Genomic DNA, 16,497 nt, shown 5'->3' on the forward strand with positions numbered 1-16,497 from the left:
AACTCAAAGTTTGATTGAATTGGTGAAGGAGAGCACCCCTTGAGTCTTGACTAGGGTAGTGTTTCGTCTCCTTGAACTCAAGTTTGACTCTCGTGCTGTGTAAACACAAAATCTCTCCTTAATGGGGGACTTACTATTCTCGATTAAGGTTTGAGTATTAATTATTTGAGAGGTGAAGTAAGAACGATTGAAAAAGATAAATCAAATTCAAAACTTAAAGTGTAAAGGTGAATGCTATCAACTGACATAACTACAAACTCATTGCGAAATGAGTCTTGAATTTGGACGCAAATGAATATTTTTGAGCTTACCAATAACAATAATGTTTGACCGAAAAGAGTAACAACGAGTTTCGTTGCTACTCTTTCCATCCATGATCCATTAACCAAAGAAAAATAGCACAAAAAGTTGGTGCACATAAAGACATTTGCCAAAGCATAAACTGTCACTAAAATTAAATCCAAAACCTAAAAAAAAATTGCCTATGCAGTGCTTCAGTTACCCGTCACTGCTTAGCAAAAATGGAATATTTACATCCTTGAAAACCCGAAATTAATCAGGCAAGAGAAATTAAAATGTACTAGAAAAATTTTCCATATCAAAACTAAGGCGAAGGTGATGAAAAAAGTTAAAAAACTTGAACGGAATCCGGTGATGCGGAGTAAAATCATCAGACTCTAGCTGCTCCAGTAGCTGTATCAGAGAGCTGCACTTCTGTTGTAGGCTTTCCGGCGACGTCCTTACTGTCCTTCGGAGTGGACTTGTAGTACCATGCATAAAGAACGAGTTGAACCAAACCAGAAAGTGCACCGAGACTGTTGCTAATCTGCATTACATAATTAAAATGCACATTAAGCAGCATGTTTGAGGCTAATCCGAGAAGTAAAAACTTAATCGGTCACAGCGAAAGTACGTTAAAAGTTGTTTGTAATTAGTAATTAGTAATTACCAGGATGTAGATGTCAAACTTGATGAGAGCATAAGCGGTCCAGATCAAACCATTGAGGAAGTTGGTCAGTGAGAGGTAAAACGGCATGTACTCGACACTCTTGGTCTTGATCACTTTCGCCTAGCGGAAAGAAAACACGAAATCATGACAAACTTAACGTAATCCAACCGAAAAATTAGGGAACTAAGCGCGGATTAATCGATAATTACTTACCATGATAGTAAGAGGGGAAGAGTACATAATGATGTTGAAAATATCGCAGATGATACCAACCACCATAGACCTGTTCTTGGTGCCGTGCACGCATAGCAGAGTGATCAGAACCACCGCGGCGAAGAAGATTACTTCACCGGCAAGCCATAAACCCACCTTCTTCTGCAAAATTTGATACAATAAACAGAACAATACTATATTAACATACAAACAAAATGCGATTAGGGGCGAAATTAAGAGTGTACGTAGTTAGTTGATTAATTACGTACCCTTCCTTTGGCCGAAGCATAAACGACGAAGATAGTGAGGTAGATGACCTCGAGAGCAAGGCCGACGGCGTTAATGGTGACCACAAGAGTGCTGTCAGGGTGAACAAACGGCATGCCGTAGAAGATCCAGAACAAGCAGTTCAGTACTGTTGCCATGTAAGGGTCCGGCTTGAACTCCTCCGTGTCCTTCTTCTTAATGATTTTCCAAAATGTAGGACTGCGTATCCCCAAGATTAATACATGTTTAATTAAATCAGAATTTCTTAGAACAAACAAAATTTAAGCTTAATTTAATTTAATTAAAGTAAAGTAAAATTCATTAAATACTTGCACAAAATCTCATATTTCAGATACAAAAGTAAATTAATTTAATTTAATTTAATTAAAGTAAATGAGAAAATCTCATGTTTCAGATGAAATTAATTAAACAAAACATGCCAATATTTCATAGATTCAGAAAGCATGCTTGTACTTTAATGCATGTAATTAACAGGAACTAATCAAAGTAGAAACTAGCTGATTAACTAATTAAGCTGGTTCAGTAATTAATCGTACGGTCATCATCACGTCCCAATCCAAAAGAAAACTCAGTTCAGTACATAATTTCACTAGTTAATCACCGATTTAAACTCATCTAATCACGCATTATCGATTATTCACGCAACAAGAACAGCAAAATCATCACTGATCGAGATCATCACAAACGAGAGAGAGAGAGAGAGAGATTACACAGGGGAGAGAAAAAGCCCGAAGGAGATGACATTCCCTGCACACGATCAAAAACCAAACAAACAAACACAAAAATCAGAACGCTAATTAATCATCATTATCTCTCTGATTTACAAACTAATTACATTACGATCAGAAAATTAAGAAAAATCACAAACTAACAACAACAAAAATCCACAAAATCGAAGCATGAGCAGCATAGCTATAGCTAGAAGATGAAGAGCGTGACGGAAGAAATCAAAGGGTTTTTATACTGTACGGAGCGCACGTACCGATAATGCCTACGACGTTTCTTGCTGCTTCAGCGCTCACCATCTTTGCAGAGCTAGAGAGAGGAAGCTAGAGAGAGAATCAGAAAATCTAGAGCGAGAGAGAGGGTGTGTGAGATTTTGAGAGAACGGACGGCTGATATTTATAGAGGCAGCAGCTGGCGAGTAATTCGAATCCTTGTACAATTGAATTTCCATTTTATTTATTTTCTGGATAATTTTTATTTTTATTTTTCGCATTTATCTCGGATTTTACAGGTTTCCGGAGGCGGGACGAACTCGCTCGTGTATCGGACTCTGTCCGGATGATCAGGAACCGGGTTACGATTCGATCTGGGCCGTCGATTTTGTTGTTTGGGGCGCAAGGAAATGGCGCGGCGAAGCGGCGCGGTGTGGTTTTTGGCGTGCATGAGTGTTGCATGGAATCCGAGCTCTCTACTGTTTCAGGTGGTTACGACGGTTACGGAAATGGGTCTTGGTTTCCAAGTTAATTACTTACTCTGCCATCGTTTCGGATTGGAGGCGCCATACACGTGTTGCCTATTTATCCGGTGGCTTTTTTCTGTCAACCAATTAGTAACGTACATAAATTGTACATGGAGTTGGTTAATCCTAATTAGCAGCCTAAACCCAATTACGATTTGGATAAGAGTGTTAATTATGCATGGATGACACTAATTTAGATTATATCCATATTGGAAAAGATTATATAAGACTTTGTGTACAATAGAGAAATTAAATGGACGTCGATGGTACAGTATCATAATTCAATTCCGATATTATGTGAGTAAGTTAAAACACACAAGGAATTATCATTCTAATTCGAATTGTATATAAGTTTTTTCTAGGGCAGAAGGGCTAGGTGTAAGACAGAATCCTAGGTCGATTGAAATAAGGAATATAAATTTCATTGGAAGTTGAATTCTATTTCTTCTAGCTCAAGTTATTCTGAAGTTAGCCAAAGGTTATATGAACTTTAACATGTATGTTTTTTTGTCACGAGTAGTAGAATATTCGTGAGCTACATGTATATATTATTTTCGCCAGGCAAAGGCTAAGTATTTGAACTCAATGTTTAAAATATCGATATGCAAATTTATGGAAATATTGATGGATATCATCAATATCAACATTGGTAGCCTTTGACGAAATATGGACAATTTGCAATGAAGTGGGTTATCAACTCACTCAGATTTAATCTCAATTAAAGAAAAGTTTCTCAAACAAAATTTCAAAAGTTTGAAATCTGGATTCCTGTAAAAAATTTATAGTGAATCAGTAAATATAGTCGATACTCATCGATTTTCCTATATTTCACGCGTTATAGGGTGAATTTTGCATTTTTCCTCCGTTTCCATATCGATTCTTGATTTTTAGATATTTTAATGGAAATAATGACAATTTCATGAATATTTTAAACACTGGTTATAGTTGATCATGTTTGTACCCTAAAAGTGATACATTTACGTGATTTTTCCATCTGTTTTCGCTCAATAATCAAACCCTAAAGATGGTGATATATGGACGGGAAGTCAAGTGCTACATCCATTTGGGGGTTTATAGATTTAGACAATCGATTTGGACACTCCTCCCAAAGTCCAAAAGATAATTTCGATTACGGTTTTCTGTTACATTTACTACAAGCCAAACGGACAATTAATCAATTTATATTAAGAGTGTATAAAATAGGATAAGTAAAAGACTTCTGTGACTAATGAGGCGAGTAAAAGGCAAACCAGTGGCTAATGATGCTTAAAATACAAAAATACAACAAATGCACCTTTGGGATTGAACTTGGGAGAAATTCTTCAGTGTGTCCGGAACACATGCAGTACATGACATGTTATTATACAATTGGAGGGACACTTGAAAAAAAAAAAAATTTCCAATTGTATTATGACATGTGGTGTACCACCCGTATTCCGGACACACTTGAAAAAATTCTCGAACTTGAGTCACCTATCAATTAAAGTAACCAATCTTAGTAAGTAATTAAACTCAAGAATCTATCAAAAAACTGTTAGATCAATTGTTAAAATGCTTCAACCGTTATAGATAGATTCATCAACTATCAACTGCTAAAACGCTTCAACCGTTATAGATAGATTCATCAACTATTGGCGACTAATTGAATAAATCTAACCGGGCACAAATTGGGACATGATTGTGATTGGGTCACCGTGTTCTTGTAGTGAGAAACTTCGACGAGGCTGTCTGACCAATATAGAATGAGACTAGCGCTGAGTCGTGCAGGAATGAGATACACTGGGACAATTGGAACCTATTGCTGCTATAACTTGAAGAGAATAAAAATGTTGTTCCTTTCAGTGGCGGAACCAGAATTGCGTCAATGTGGGGTGCTAAATTGCGATAGTGTGGTTAAGTACGAATCAACGTTTTAAATTGCGATAGTGTAACACTACGTCCTTTATCCCTTAAGCTTCAATGCGTTTATACATATTGTCTACACTGGGCAGATCACAGATGCTGGCTCCGAGCCCGACAGTGCTCCCCTTTCAACATTCCCAGAGTTTTGTGGCATCATGGGCGGGTCTATTGGACAGATGCAAACTTCAGTCCAGCAAAAGTAAGACTGCTTGTTGGATTTTGTGGGCCTTTACAAGTCCATCAATTAGGGTACCTGCAGCTCCTTAAAGTAAGATTGCTCACAGATGCATAACCAGCTGAATTGCAGTAGTATTGGTGGGTAAGAAATCTGATGATGAATCTATTAATATATTAAATCATGTGGTTAGAAAGGTTCAGGGATATAATATGTGCTAGATGAGCCAAGCTCCACCAGCCTTGATATTAATTAATTAGTTTAATATATCTACACACGTGTTTGCACTTCTTATCACGTAAATAACCTGTGCTACATAAAAATTTACCTGGCTCCCCAAAGAAGAGAATATGTGGTGTCCTCGAGTTGTTTCTCTCTGATTATGTGATAAGTGAAACATAAACAAAAGTGTATACATACATCCGATTACAAGACAAATTCTCTCCGCGATCAGCCAAAGCCACCGATGGCAAAGACAAAGGCATTTGACTTGATAGGTGAAATGGATGTGACATGTAGTTGCATTTGGAGAGAGAGAGAGAGAGAGAGGAGCATTATACTTGTTCTACTTTTTATGTTGGCGACGGGTAATATTTATGGCCATTATCGACCATACACACACAGAAACATATTCTTCCCAGGTGCCTGGTGCCCTCCTCCTTTTTGAATTCGTAGCATTCCTCTCTCTCTCTCTCTCTCTCTCTCTCTCTCTCTCTCTCTCTCTCTCTCTCTCTCTCTCTCTCTCTCTCTCTCTCATATCATATGGGTTAGTTCCCCCCATGTCAGCATTTCATTCCCATGGATCGATCCCAGTTTTGGCTAAAGGGTTTAAAGCTAAGTATAGTATAGTATAGCACTTTAGGACAATTGGACCTCCTCCCCTAAAGTTCCAATCCACTTCTAGCAAAAGATACCCTCCCATTTAGTCTCTTACCTTACCACTGAAGTAACTGGACAACAAAAGCAATCCACCCAACACTCCCCCCTTGCATGAAGCAGAGAGAGAGAGAGAGAGAGAATTGATACCTTCTTTAACGTGGGAGGTTGAATGATAAATAATGGTGCTACTTGGTATATACTCTACATTAATCCTAAAAAATGAACCTACTTATACTAACTTCCCGGGCAAAGTCTCTTAAGCACAATGGTTATATATATAGTTAGTCGTCTTTTTAATGATAAACTTTTCAATATACCTGGGACACAGAATGGAACACCACATGTCAAAACTTTCCTCTAATTGAATAATAATGTGGTGTATTGCCCCGTGTTCTAAACACACTAAAAATCTCTTCATTTTAATAGATGATGCATAGTTATCTTTAGTGTATCAAACTCATATAATATATGTGTTATTAAACACACACACACACACACATATATATATCCAACTTGATCTTGATTCTTCATGACTAAACAAAGTTCAAGAGCAAGATTGTTATGCATATATGATATGAAATATATAGAAGAGAATTAACTTATGAGTCTCAATGTCAGTATCTTTTCTTATCTCACGCAAAAAAAAAAAAGTAGCTACACCGTAACGTGAAAGTATTCTCCCCTAAAACAGAGGTGGAGAATATGTGCACCTAATCTTAAAAAGAGATGGACACGTTATATACACAATGTGCTCGTCGGCGGAAGCTAAGTCCATTTGAATAGGAGAAAAAGTGATCGATGATGGGCTGTTTCCCTGATTCCATTACTGACTCAGAAACCCTAATTGCTGGTATAGATTGAAGAGAATAAAAGATTGACAAAATTGTACTTCTTTATTTGTTTATTTATTATATTTTCATGCTGATGAAGATGACGAAATTGTACGCTAAAATGTTTAACATCTTTCTTGCCTAAAGAAACAGATTCTCACGACTTGTTATCTTCTGGGGAGAAGTGAATCTCATTCCTTCTTAGGATGGGAAACTGTTTATTTTAATTTGTATTGTTTAATTTGATTCTTTTTTTCCTTTTCTTTTTTCTTTTTTAATTATTAAGCGTGCGGGAGTTTACTACATATATACCCACATTAGAAATAACCTCTTTGTGACAGAAATGTTGCTCCTTTGTGATCAAAGAGTCACGAATTTGAGCTGTGGAAACAATCTATTTACAAAGTAAGAATAAGATTGTACGATAAACATTCTCCTCCCCACTCCCACCCAACGTCATCGCAAAACGAAAAGCCTTGTTAACTTGAGATCCTTTTATATTTCCACATTAAAGATCGAAGCCAACGGTACACAACTGGCCAACACATGGAAAGTGGACATTCATCTAATCTAAATTTATCAAAATTAAAATAAAATAAAATTGTTGGATGTGAATTAAATCCATATGATGCTTATAAGATTCGGTATGCATTTTTTCAGTTGTATTGCTTGAACATTGTAATTTTTTCCATTTCATTACTATTATATTGCTTATTTTCTAAGACAAATTTAAGATGCTTACACATGTGCACCTCCATCATTTTCTCATGATACATCACATGCTTTGATCTATATAGCTTAAGTCAAAGTTGTATAAAATCACCAAATATATATATATATATATATATATATATATATATATATATATATTTCTTCTTAGCTAGGCCACCAATGAGGGGTTGACATAAGGAAATGGCGAATTGTGTTAGGGGGATTCGACTATGAGATGGAGACTCCCCCGAACCAGCAGCCTTCGCGCCAAGCAAGACCGCCCTTGTCCCTTTCCTTTCTCCATTCCGCCCCCTTCTTTCTTCCAATAGAGTCTAAGGCAAAGCAAAAGGGGTGGGCAAAATGGGTAGAGGAAGACCTAAGAAGAGTTTGATAAAACTATAAGAAAATATATGGAATACTTAGAGCTAACAGAATGCTTAGTGCAAAATTGTGCTCAATTGTATTCTATGATTCATATAGTCGACCCCACTTAGTAGGATAAGACTTGGTTGTTGTTGTTGTTGTTGAATAGCGTCTTCCTCTTTAACCCTCGACGTGCTGATCAGTTCATACGTTCTCCCTTTCTTCATAGTCTATTTTAGAATAGTGATATCGGTTATAAGAAACATTATAACAAAGCATTAACTATTTGTGATAAGGTCTTCATGTGCAAAGGTTGATACAAATTCTTATTTGGGACAAAAACAGAAAACTAGCAAAGTATGCAACATCCTATTGAAAGTATGTCTTAACACCTTTCCAATTAGTGGACTGAAATTATTTATTTAAAAAGAAGAAGAAAATAATATAAAAATTTCTTAAGTTTTGTTGCTTTTTCTAGCTTATAGCTAGCTCGATCTATTTTTCCTTTATCTTCCACTACAAAAAGAAAAGCTTTGATTCTCTCGGGGGCCCATGACTACGTGGTTCTCCTCCAAGTGCAGTTGCTACAACGATATATCATATGCAATTAATTAATTAATTAATTATGCATTGCTACATGGTACTATTTTTTTTTTACACCAATTTAAGACACGTTTTCGTGGACCTATTCCGTAATATATTTAACGATTTGAATTGTTTATTTTTTAGAATATCATTCATAGATCATTCTTGTAAAATTTAAATAAATTCAAAACCATTAAAACTTTCATTTGTTGTAAAGAAAATTGACAAATACAGTTTTACAAAGAAACCTAAACCGTTAATTCAATGGTCATATAGTTTCATATTTGGATGATTTTTGGTAGAAATGATTTTTTAGCAAAGACCTAAAAAATAGACAATTCGAATGGTTGAAATAATTATGAAATAAGTCTCATAAAAATATACCAAAAATATATAAACAAGTGATACCACGAATTTATCCCGTTAATTAATTAAGTTTGATGCAAACCACATGACAAATACATTTCATCCCTCGATTCCCTTGATTAATTAAGTTTTATTCGTTCTTATATTTAATTAAAAGTATTGAACTAGAAAATATTAAATATTGAAGTTGAATTCGAGTACTACAGGTGTAACTTTGTGGCACTATTCATTGAACTATTGAAAACATCATATTCAACTGCATTATAATATTAATGCGTGGCACAGTATTGCTATAAGCACTAAAATATGACCTTGTGCGTCACTCAAATAGGGGAATAGTAGATAAGTCTTCCGAGAAAAATTTGAGCAAGGGTAGGTGTGGCAAACAGATTGTCGTGTTCGTGTTATATCCTGATAACAATTTGGTTCATTAATGGGTCAGGTTGTTCTTTATTGGGTTAACGATTTATGCAAAAATTATCATGCCTAATGTTTAAATCTGTCAAACTATATTTTATCAAGTTTTTAGCGGGTGACCCGGTAACAACCTGACTCGTTAATAGGTTGATTCGAAACTTGTTATCGTGTCGTTTTACGTCGAATTAACGGGTCGTGGAAGAAATCTCCCCAAACTTAGGTAGGGATGTCGATTAAGTTATCATTTATAACAAAAAAAAATTATGATTCTATGTATTTTAGTTTTATCTAACACCATGATAATTTTTCAATATAAAAATTGCCTATCAATCAGTCTTACCGAAATTTATCTCTTAAATATCGAGAATTTCAAGTTGCGTCAAATACTGAAAATGAAATGAAGAGAAATGAAGAGTAACCCCACCATTTGAATTTAATTTAATCGAGGCCACTCCTTTTTGTTTCTTCTGTTTTGGATTTGTTTAGGGAATTGGTTATAGGCTGACAGCTGCTTAGCAAAAGGAATATTTAAACAAGTACTTTGCTATGGTTTAGGCAAGAACAACAGGAAGAGAACTTAAAAATCAAATCAAATACTAGGTTTTAAAAGGTTTTAATCTGAGTTGTGATCCTTGTTGTATCATGTGAACATACTTTGTCAATAGTTTGTTAATGTCTTCTTTGTCAATGAAATCTGTAACCTGCAGGGTTTATAGGCATAGAGTATGTAATATAATATTTATTTTTGCCGATTCGTTCTCAATTTGTTATTTTCAGGTTAGAAATTACAAAAAATGAGTGCAAAAATCACTTTCCTCTACCAAATGAAACAAAAAATGTTGAGAAACCATCACTGGGTGGCTTAGTAGTTAGAGATGAATTCTAAATCCGAATTTTACATGGTGCGTCTTGGGTTCAATTTTTGAAGTTGGAGAATTACACGATGTTGCGGAATTGAAGGCTGAAAGGTCTCTGTGAAATGGATTATCATAACAAAGCAATCAGCTGGTTCCTTTAAAATAAAATAAAATAAACAAAAAAGATGTTGACATTCTCCATTAGCAATTGAGTTTTAGAAGATAAAAAAAATAAAAAAAATAAAAAATAGCTTGAAAACTTTTAGTTTTAATCAAAATGACAAAATGTGTTATAAGTGAATAGTATCAGGAGTGACTTTTTAGAGTAAAAATATCATTTTCGTTAAAAATAACAATACCCAAAATGTTTTGTTAAAATTCTAAAAAAAAAAATATTGATGGAGACAGAGAAAGACACGGATGGGGCTGGCGGGGTCCAAAATGGTTCTAAAAAAAGAAGAGAATCAGAACCGTTTATCGGAACGCAAAATTGGAGTTATGGGGATCAGACAATCCCCCTACCACCAAGCATGGGACCTATTTAAGGCTTGATATTGGCTGGCACTCGCACCACCATAAGCCTCAAAAACCCGCATACCACACGGCGCCCATCCCACATGAACAGATGTGCGGTGGGCCTGTCCCTTGATGCATAACGACAAAATATTTTAGAGGTGTAGCCAATTTGGATTTTAGAAGATTTTAACGGACTTTTTGTAGATGATATATTTTAATAGACTTTACAATTCTACATGGATTTTGACATATTTTATATAGATCCCTATTACAGATTTATATGGACTTGTATGAATTCTTTCTTAGATTTCTTAGGATTTTGTAAAAAAATAAGAATCGCACTAAAGCATTTTTAATGAAATCCAACGGCTGGGATTAACATCTCCAACTCTCTGCAATTGAAACTCTAATTTTTTTTTTCTTTTCCGTCATTGCTCATTCTCTTCAGAGTTGAGATGCATTGTCAACATCTTGGTTAAGTACCATTGCAAGAATGGGGATCTTGATTTTACTTTTGGGGTTCTGAAGGAAATGAAAAAGGTCCAAAATTGCTTACCCTAATTGATTAGGTACTCAACTTTCTTGGGTGGTCTCTATGAAAGTGTAAGACTCACAAAAGCAATGGAGTTGTTCGAATGTATGATCCCAAAGGACCAAATTTTGCCCGATGTCCTAGCTTACAACATTTTGGTTAATGGGTTTTGCCATGGTGGCAAAGTTGACATAGCTAATACTGTGACTTCCAACGTGATACTTGGAGGGTTGTGCAGAGAGGGGAGAGTTGAGATGCTGGAGAACGCAAGTGTAGGCACTGATAGAGGATTTTGAATTAGGGATTTGAGATTTTTGATTTTTTTTTTCTTTAAGGGAAAAACTCAGAAAAACCTACAATTCGTAGTATTTGTTTGCGAATTTGAACTTGTTCAAAAAATATCCATGATGGATGAGTATAAAGAAGATGAAGTATGAGATATGAGAAAGGGTTTTCTTATGTGGGAAAAGAAATCGGAGGGGGGAGGATAGGATTCTTGATGGCATATGATATTTATACCACTCACTCTCAAATCCATCAAAATCCACCATTCTTTGGAATCCTAGCAAATCTTTAGGATTCTCACTACACCTAGACTTGGTTGGACTTTGAAAAAAATTTAATTGACTATCCATGGATTTGGATGTGTTCTTTAAAATCCTTTCAAATAATAATTTGACTACACCATGATTTCAAACTCTTTTAAAATCCTCTTCCAAAATCCTAGTTGAATACACCCTGATTTTAAAATCTTTTAAAATCCCACCAAATCCTAATTTGACTACACCCCCTTAAAATTTTCAAATTTTGGTTTTGGTCAAGAAAATTTTAATTTTTTTTAATGTTATCATTCTTTTCAAAATATTCAAAAAGAAATAAGGCTTTCGTAATTTGTTGGATGTGACGAAGTAGAAATAGACACTTTGTCATGTAAAAATTAAATTAAACAAAAAGATATATATATATATATATATATATATATATTCTTTTTTTTTAAATTGGAAATTGTTATTAGTACTTTAGAAAACGTATTTCAAGGCTTTTACGTGAAATTTGTTTGAAAATAAAAAATTTATTTTTTAGGCAACTTTTTTTTTTCACTTTTAATTAATGGAAACAAGAGTCGAAGTTACTATTTTTTAATTTTATTTTTCCAAAGAACATTATAATTTAGTTTAAATTACATAAAATAAGATTTTATTACATGCACTCCGATTAACTTACGGTGCGTTTTGTAAGTACATTTAAAATGATTGAAATTTTTTTTGTGAAAATGATTTTGAAACCAATCATTAATAATTAAAAATCCAAGTCGATTATGGAAAAAAACTTTAAGTGCTTCTTGCAAGAAGCACGTATTTGGTGTTTGTTCTAAAAAATAATTAAAGTGCTTTTGAAACCCAAAATTAATTTCATAAAAAAAACTTTCAGTTATTTTAGAAGCATTTTTTTGTTTAAAAAAAAACACTTTTAAACAAGTCCTTACACTCAGTTTTGTGTAAAAAAGTTAATAAATTAAATATATTTAGTAACACAAAGAAAATGGAATTGTGGCAAATGGTTTTCCACACCAACTCTGCTTGCCTGTAGCTAATGTTTTCTTGTAGCGTCTCGTAAGCACCTTCCACATGCACTATGCACTCAAGTCCAACAATTACTAAAAATACTCAAATATCCAATGAGAAAATGCCATGGAAGTCAATTTCAAAGGGCATTTTCGACATTGCACACGCATGCAACGGATATAAAACGCGCTATAGTCCCCTCTTTCAAGTTTAGTTGCAAAAAACACCTAGAAGCGACACCCTGATCACGATATCCCAATTCCACCACCACTTTCTGTAAATCCTATCCTCCTTCTCCGGTGAACTCTTGTTTAAGCTCCGGCGACCTTTCCCTCTCAATTTCCATGGAGGTTTTGGAGCGTTAGACTGGTACTCTATACTATTGAACTCGTCTTAAATAAAGCTTCAATATTACTATATATATCTCTCCGCCATAACGGTAGTTCGGGCAACCTGGAAAAAATCGGTGGTGGTGTGATGGGATTTTGTATATGTCCTTTGGAGGTTCCGGCGAGGTTACTTTGGAGCACCAGTTTTTTCCGCCACAAGATTATGATTTTCTAATTAGTTCCACACCCACTTAAAACAAAGTACATATTAATATTCACTCTATAAGCAAGAATCAACGGCGGACATCCCACGCGCCACCCCTTCCCGCCTGCGCTCGGAGTTCACCATAGGAAGATCAAGAGATCAGTTGTTTAGCCGGAAAAGATGATGGAGCCGGGCCGTCTTTTCTTTGAGCCTTCGCCGTCTGTTTGCCAGCAAGGTGGTGGTGGCAACATGTTGTTCCTCGGGAATCCTGATCACGTTTTTCGAGGTGATTACTTGGTTAAATTTTGACTTTGTTAATTACATATGGTAGCTTATTATTGATTGATTAGTACTAATGTTTATGGATGTTGATTGTTCATAATGAAGGGCCAAGATCCATGATGGGTTTGATGGATCAGGAGAGCTCGAGGAGGCGACCTTTTTTCAGCTCCTCCTCGTCGCAGGACGAACTGTTCGACGAGGAATACTACGACGAGCAGCTGCCGGAGAAGAAGCGCCGCCTCACTCCTGACCAGGTTTGTACATGTCACTCGTCTTTCTACAAACAGTAGAAACTCACAAATAACTGTAAAAAGTCCGGTGACAGTAGCACGCAAGAACGATTTGTCGTGACTGACACCCATTGTGTCACCAGAACAAGAGCTAGGGTTATCTGTGGCTATCAGTGTGTTTTTTCACTAGTGTCTAATCTACATGAACTTGATTTGAACTTATTCAAGTCACATAAACAAGGATAGCGTTATCCGCATACCTATTTTTACTTTTTACACATTCCTCTCAATTTTCGGTTGTTGGATCGAATGAGTTGTAGAAAGATCAGCGACAAGAAATTAACAAGGATATGTAGAAGGTAAAAATTGATGTGTGAATAGCACTATCCTTGAACTAACTCACATCTACCTTTCTTTCATATCTATAAGTTGCCTTACAATAATATTCCTTCAACGTTAAATAAGCTAAACGCCGTTTGATAATCATTTTGTTTCTGCACTTTTTTGAAATCTGAAACCGAAATCTTGTTTGATAACTACTTTCAAATTTTTAGTTTTCAAAAAAACCAAAACTGAAAACTACTTTTTTGTTTTCGATTTTTTGATGAAATAGTTACTGAACATGATTTTATTATTTTAAAAAAGTGAAAAGTAAGAACCTAAAACTAAAAATTGAAAATTAAAATCGAAATAATTATCAAACAAACTCTAAAGTTTTTTTTTCCCTCAAACAAACCCTAAATATTTGGATATGCTCATTTTGGCTCAAATATGCAAAATATTATTCGCTTTTGAATGGATGGTGACCATAACACACACACAGACATATATATATTTGTATATATTCTGATGCTGGCATATTCATCTGTTCAGCATCGATTCATCAGATGGTATCTGATCTATCTCAACTTTGTTCTCTTCTGTTTGACTTTATTATAGTAACATGCAATCAAATCATCATTTATGAATATGATCATAGTAATAAAACCAATCTGATGGCTGTAAATTAATCATGTCACTGTTACGAGATCACAGAGTATTGATTCTTTTTAATCAAAATGATTAGGTGCATATGCTGGAGAAGAGCTTTGAGACAGAGAACAAGCTGGAGCCGGAGCGAAAGACGCAGCTGGCCAAGAAGCTAGGCCTGCAGCCGAGACAGGTGGCCGTCTGGTTCCAGAACCGCCGCGCTCGGTGGAAGACCAAGCAGCTCGAGCGGGACTACGACCTTCTCAAATCTTCTTATGACACCCTTTTGTCTAATTACGACTCCATCCTCAAGGAGAATCAGAAACTCAAATCCCAGGTAATCATAATTCTGAGTTCATTCCCAAAATATTCAATATTCTTAAAATTCGAAGTCGATATTATTTGAAAGAAAATTATTATTAGTACTTCAAAATATTTATTGTGCAATTCAATAGCTATCTTATAAGATTGATAATAATATATTATTTTTATTGTTCCAACAATTATGTATTGTATTCTTTTAGTAGAGAGATTTTTACTGTGCCGAGAATACAGCTCGATACACCAAGTGTTAATAATAAAAGTGGTTAAATACTTAAAATAAAAGTTTTCAACTATTTGTATTATGATACTTAGTATATCGGACAATGTTTCCGCCATACTGAAATGGAGAACATGCACTAAGCTAAAGCAAATGAAATTTGCTGTGGTCCATACATATCAGATTCGAAAATAATATACACCTTTCCATCCAATATAGCATAAGTTTCAAACCCCACTGTGAATATAAAAATAAAAGGCCACTTTCTGAGTCACAGATCGAATATACTATGGTATTTGTTTCCCGAGTTATATATAAAAAGATGCACGATATAAAATGGTGAGTGGACTTTTCATCATCATTCCTCCTTATTAAGTATTTTTGTGAGACAGGCTTTCATGAAACAAGTTTATTGTTACAATAATTTCTCCGACTACAAATACAATATTATGTATACATGATTTTATATTAGTAGCCACCACAAACGTCACACTAGCGGTGAACTCATTCCATGAGATCATTTTCCATATACTTTCCCTTTAAATAATATTCGTAAGGTAGCTTCCAAATCGAAGTGTGAATGTTTCTTAGAAGTGCCACACAGTTGTTTATATGATTTAATTACTATAAAATTAGGGAATTGTTATTAGCACTTCAAACATCTCATTCTATACTCTAAACATTCGATATTAGGAAAGAAAAATATACTTGTGAGGAGTGTAGAATGAGATTTTTGGAGTACCAATAACACTTCCCTAAAATTATTTGGAATTGATTAAATATATTAAATAAATAAATACAGGTGGTTTCCATAAACGAGAAGCTTGGAGGTAAAGAGGAGGCTAATAGCACAAAAGCAGCAACATTTGCAGGGGCTGACCACGATGACGAGAAGCGTGGCCCTCTTCTTCCAGCCGGTGATCAGATGACGGAGGTTGTTCCAATAACTAGTCTCCAGCACAGTTGCACCATCAAGGCGGAGGACCGCCTGAGCTCAGGGAGCGGAGGAAGTGCCGTGGTGGACGAGGCCGAAGGCGCTCAGCCTGTGGACAGCGGTGACTCCTATAATTTCCCAAACAACATCCATAACGACTACCCTCATGATCATGATACCCATCATCATCATCATCAATATGTGGCGCCACATGATCATGTAGAACATCATCACAGCGGAGTCCACTCAGAAGAAGATGATGGTAGCGATGACGGCCAGGGTTACTTCTCCGATGTCTTTGCAGTCGCAGCGGCGGAGCAGCAAGCAGCACAGGAGGAGGGTGTTTCTTTGGGGTGGTGGGTGTGGTCCTAGTCGCCCTAAATTGAAGTGTACT

At 35.5% G+C, this 16,497-nt stretch overlaps 2 protein-coding genes across 2 annotated transcripts; one reads left to right on the forward strand and one right to left on the reverse strand.

The window, feature by feature from the left end:
- Window positions 1-325: 325 nt before the first annotated feature.
- Window positions 326-2,555, reverse strand: LOC103404340 (bidirectional sugar transporter SWEET6a). Its single transcript, XM_070817516.1, has 6 exons — window positions 2,433-2,555; window positions 2,161-2,197; window positions 1,432-1,648; window positions 1,163-1,324; window positions 950-1,069; window positions 326-826 (listed from the first exon to the last, which is right to left on the reverse strand). The coding sequence occupies exons 1-6, from the start codon at window positions 2,473-2,475 to the stop codon at window positions 671-673; spliced, it is 735 nt and encodes a 244-aa protein (XP_070673617.1). The 5' UTR covers window positions 2,476-2,555; the 3' UTR covers window positions 326-670.
- A 10,775-nt stretch (window positions 2,556-13,330) lies between these two features.
- Window positions 13,331-16,475, forward strand: LOC103404339 (homeobox-leucine zipper protein HAT5). The gene is given in 4 exon segments (NM_001293879.1): window positions 13,331-13,433; window positions 13,535-13,683; window positions 14,726-14,965; window positions 15,972-16,475. Coding segments are annotated over 4 exon segments (996 nt in total).
- The last annotated feature ends 22 nt before the right edge of the window (window positions 16,476-16,497 follow it).

Source organism: Malus domestica, chromosome 17 (assembly GCF_042453785.1).
Source record: "Malus domestica chromosome 17, GDT2T_hap1".
NCBI lineage: Eukaryota > Viridiplantae > Streptophyta > Magnoliopsida > Rosales > Rosaceae > Malus > Malus domestica.

Bases quoted from the DNA above. Each gene is read 5' to 3' on its own strand.
- LOC103404340 (XM_070817516.1), bottom strand. From the start codon at position 2,475: ATGGTGAGCGCTGAAGCAGCAAGAAACGTCGTAGGCATTATCG. The intron at 2,198-2,432 runs GTACGTGCGCTC...GATCGTGTGCAG, and splicing joins AAACGTCGTAGGCATTATCG to GGAATGTCATCTCCTTCGGG. The intron at 1,325-1,431 runs GTACGTAATTAA...CAAATTTTGCAG, and splicing joins ATGCTTCGGCCAAAGGAAGG to AAGAAGGTGGGTTTATGGCT.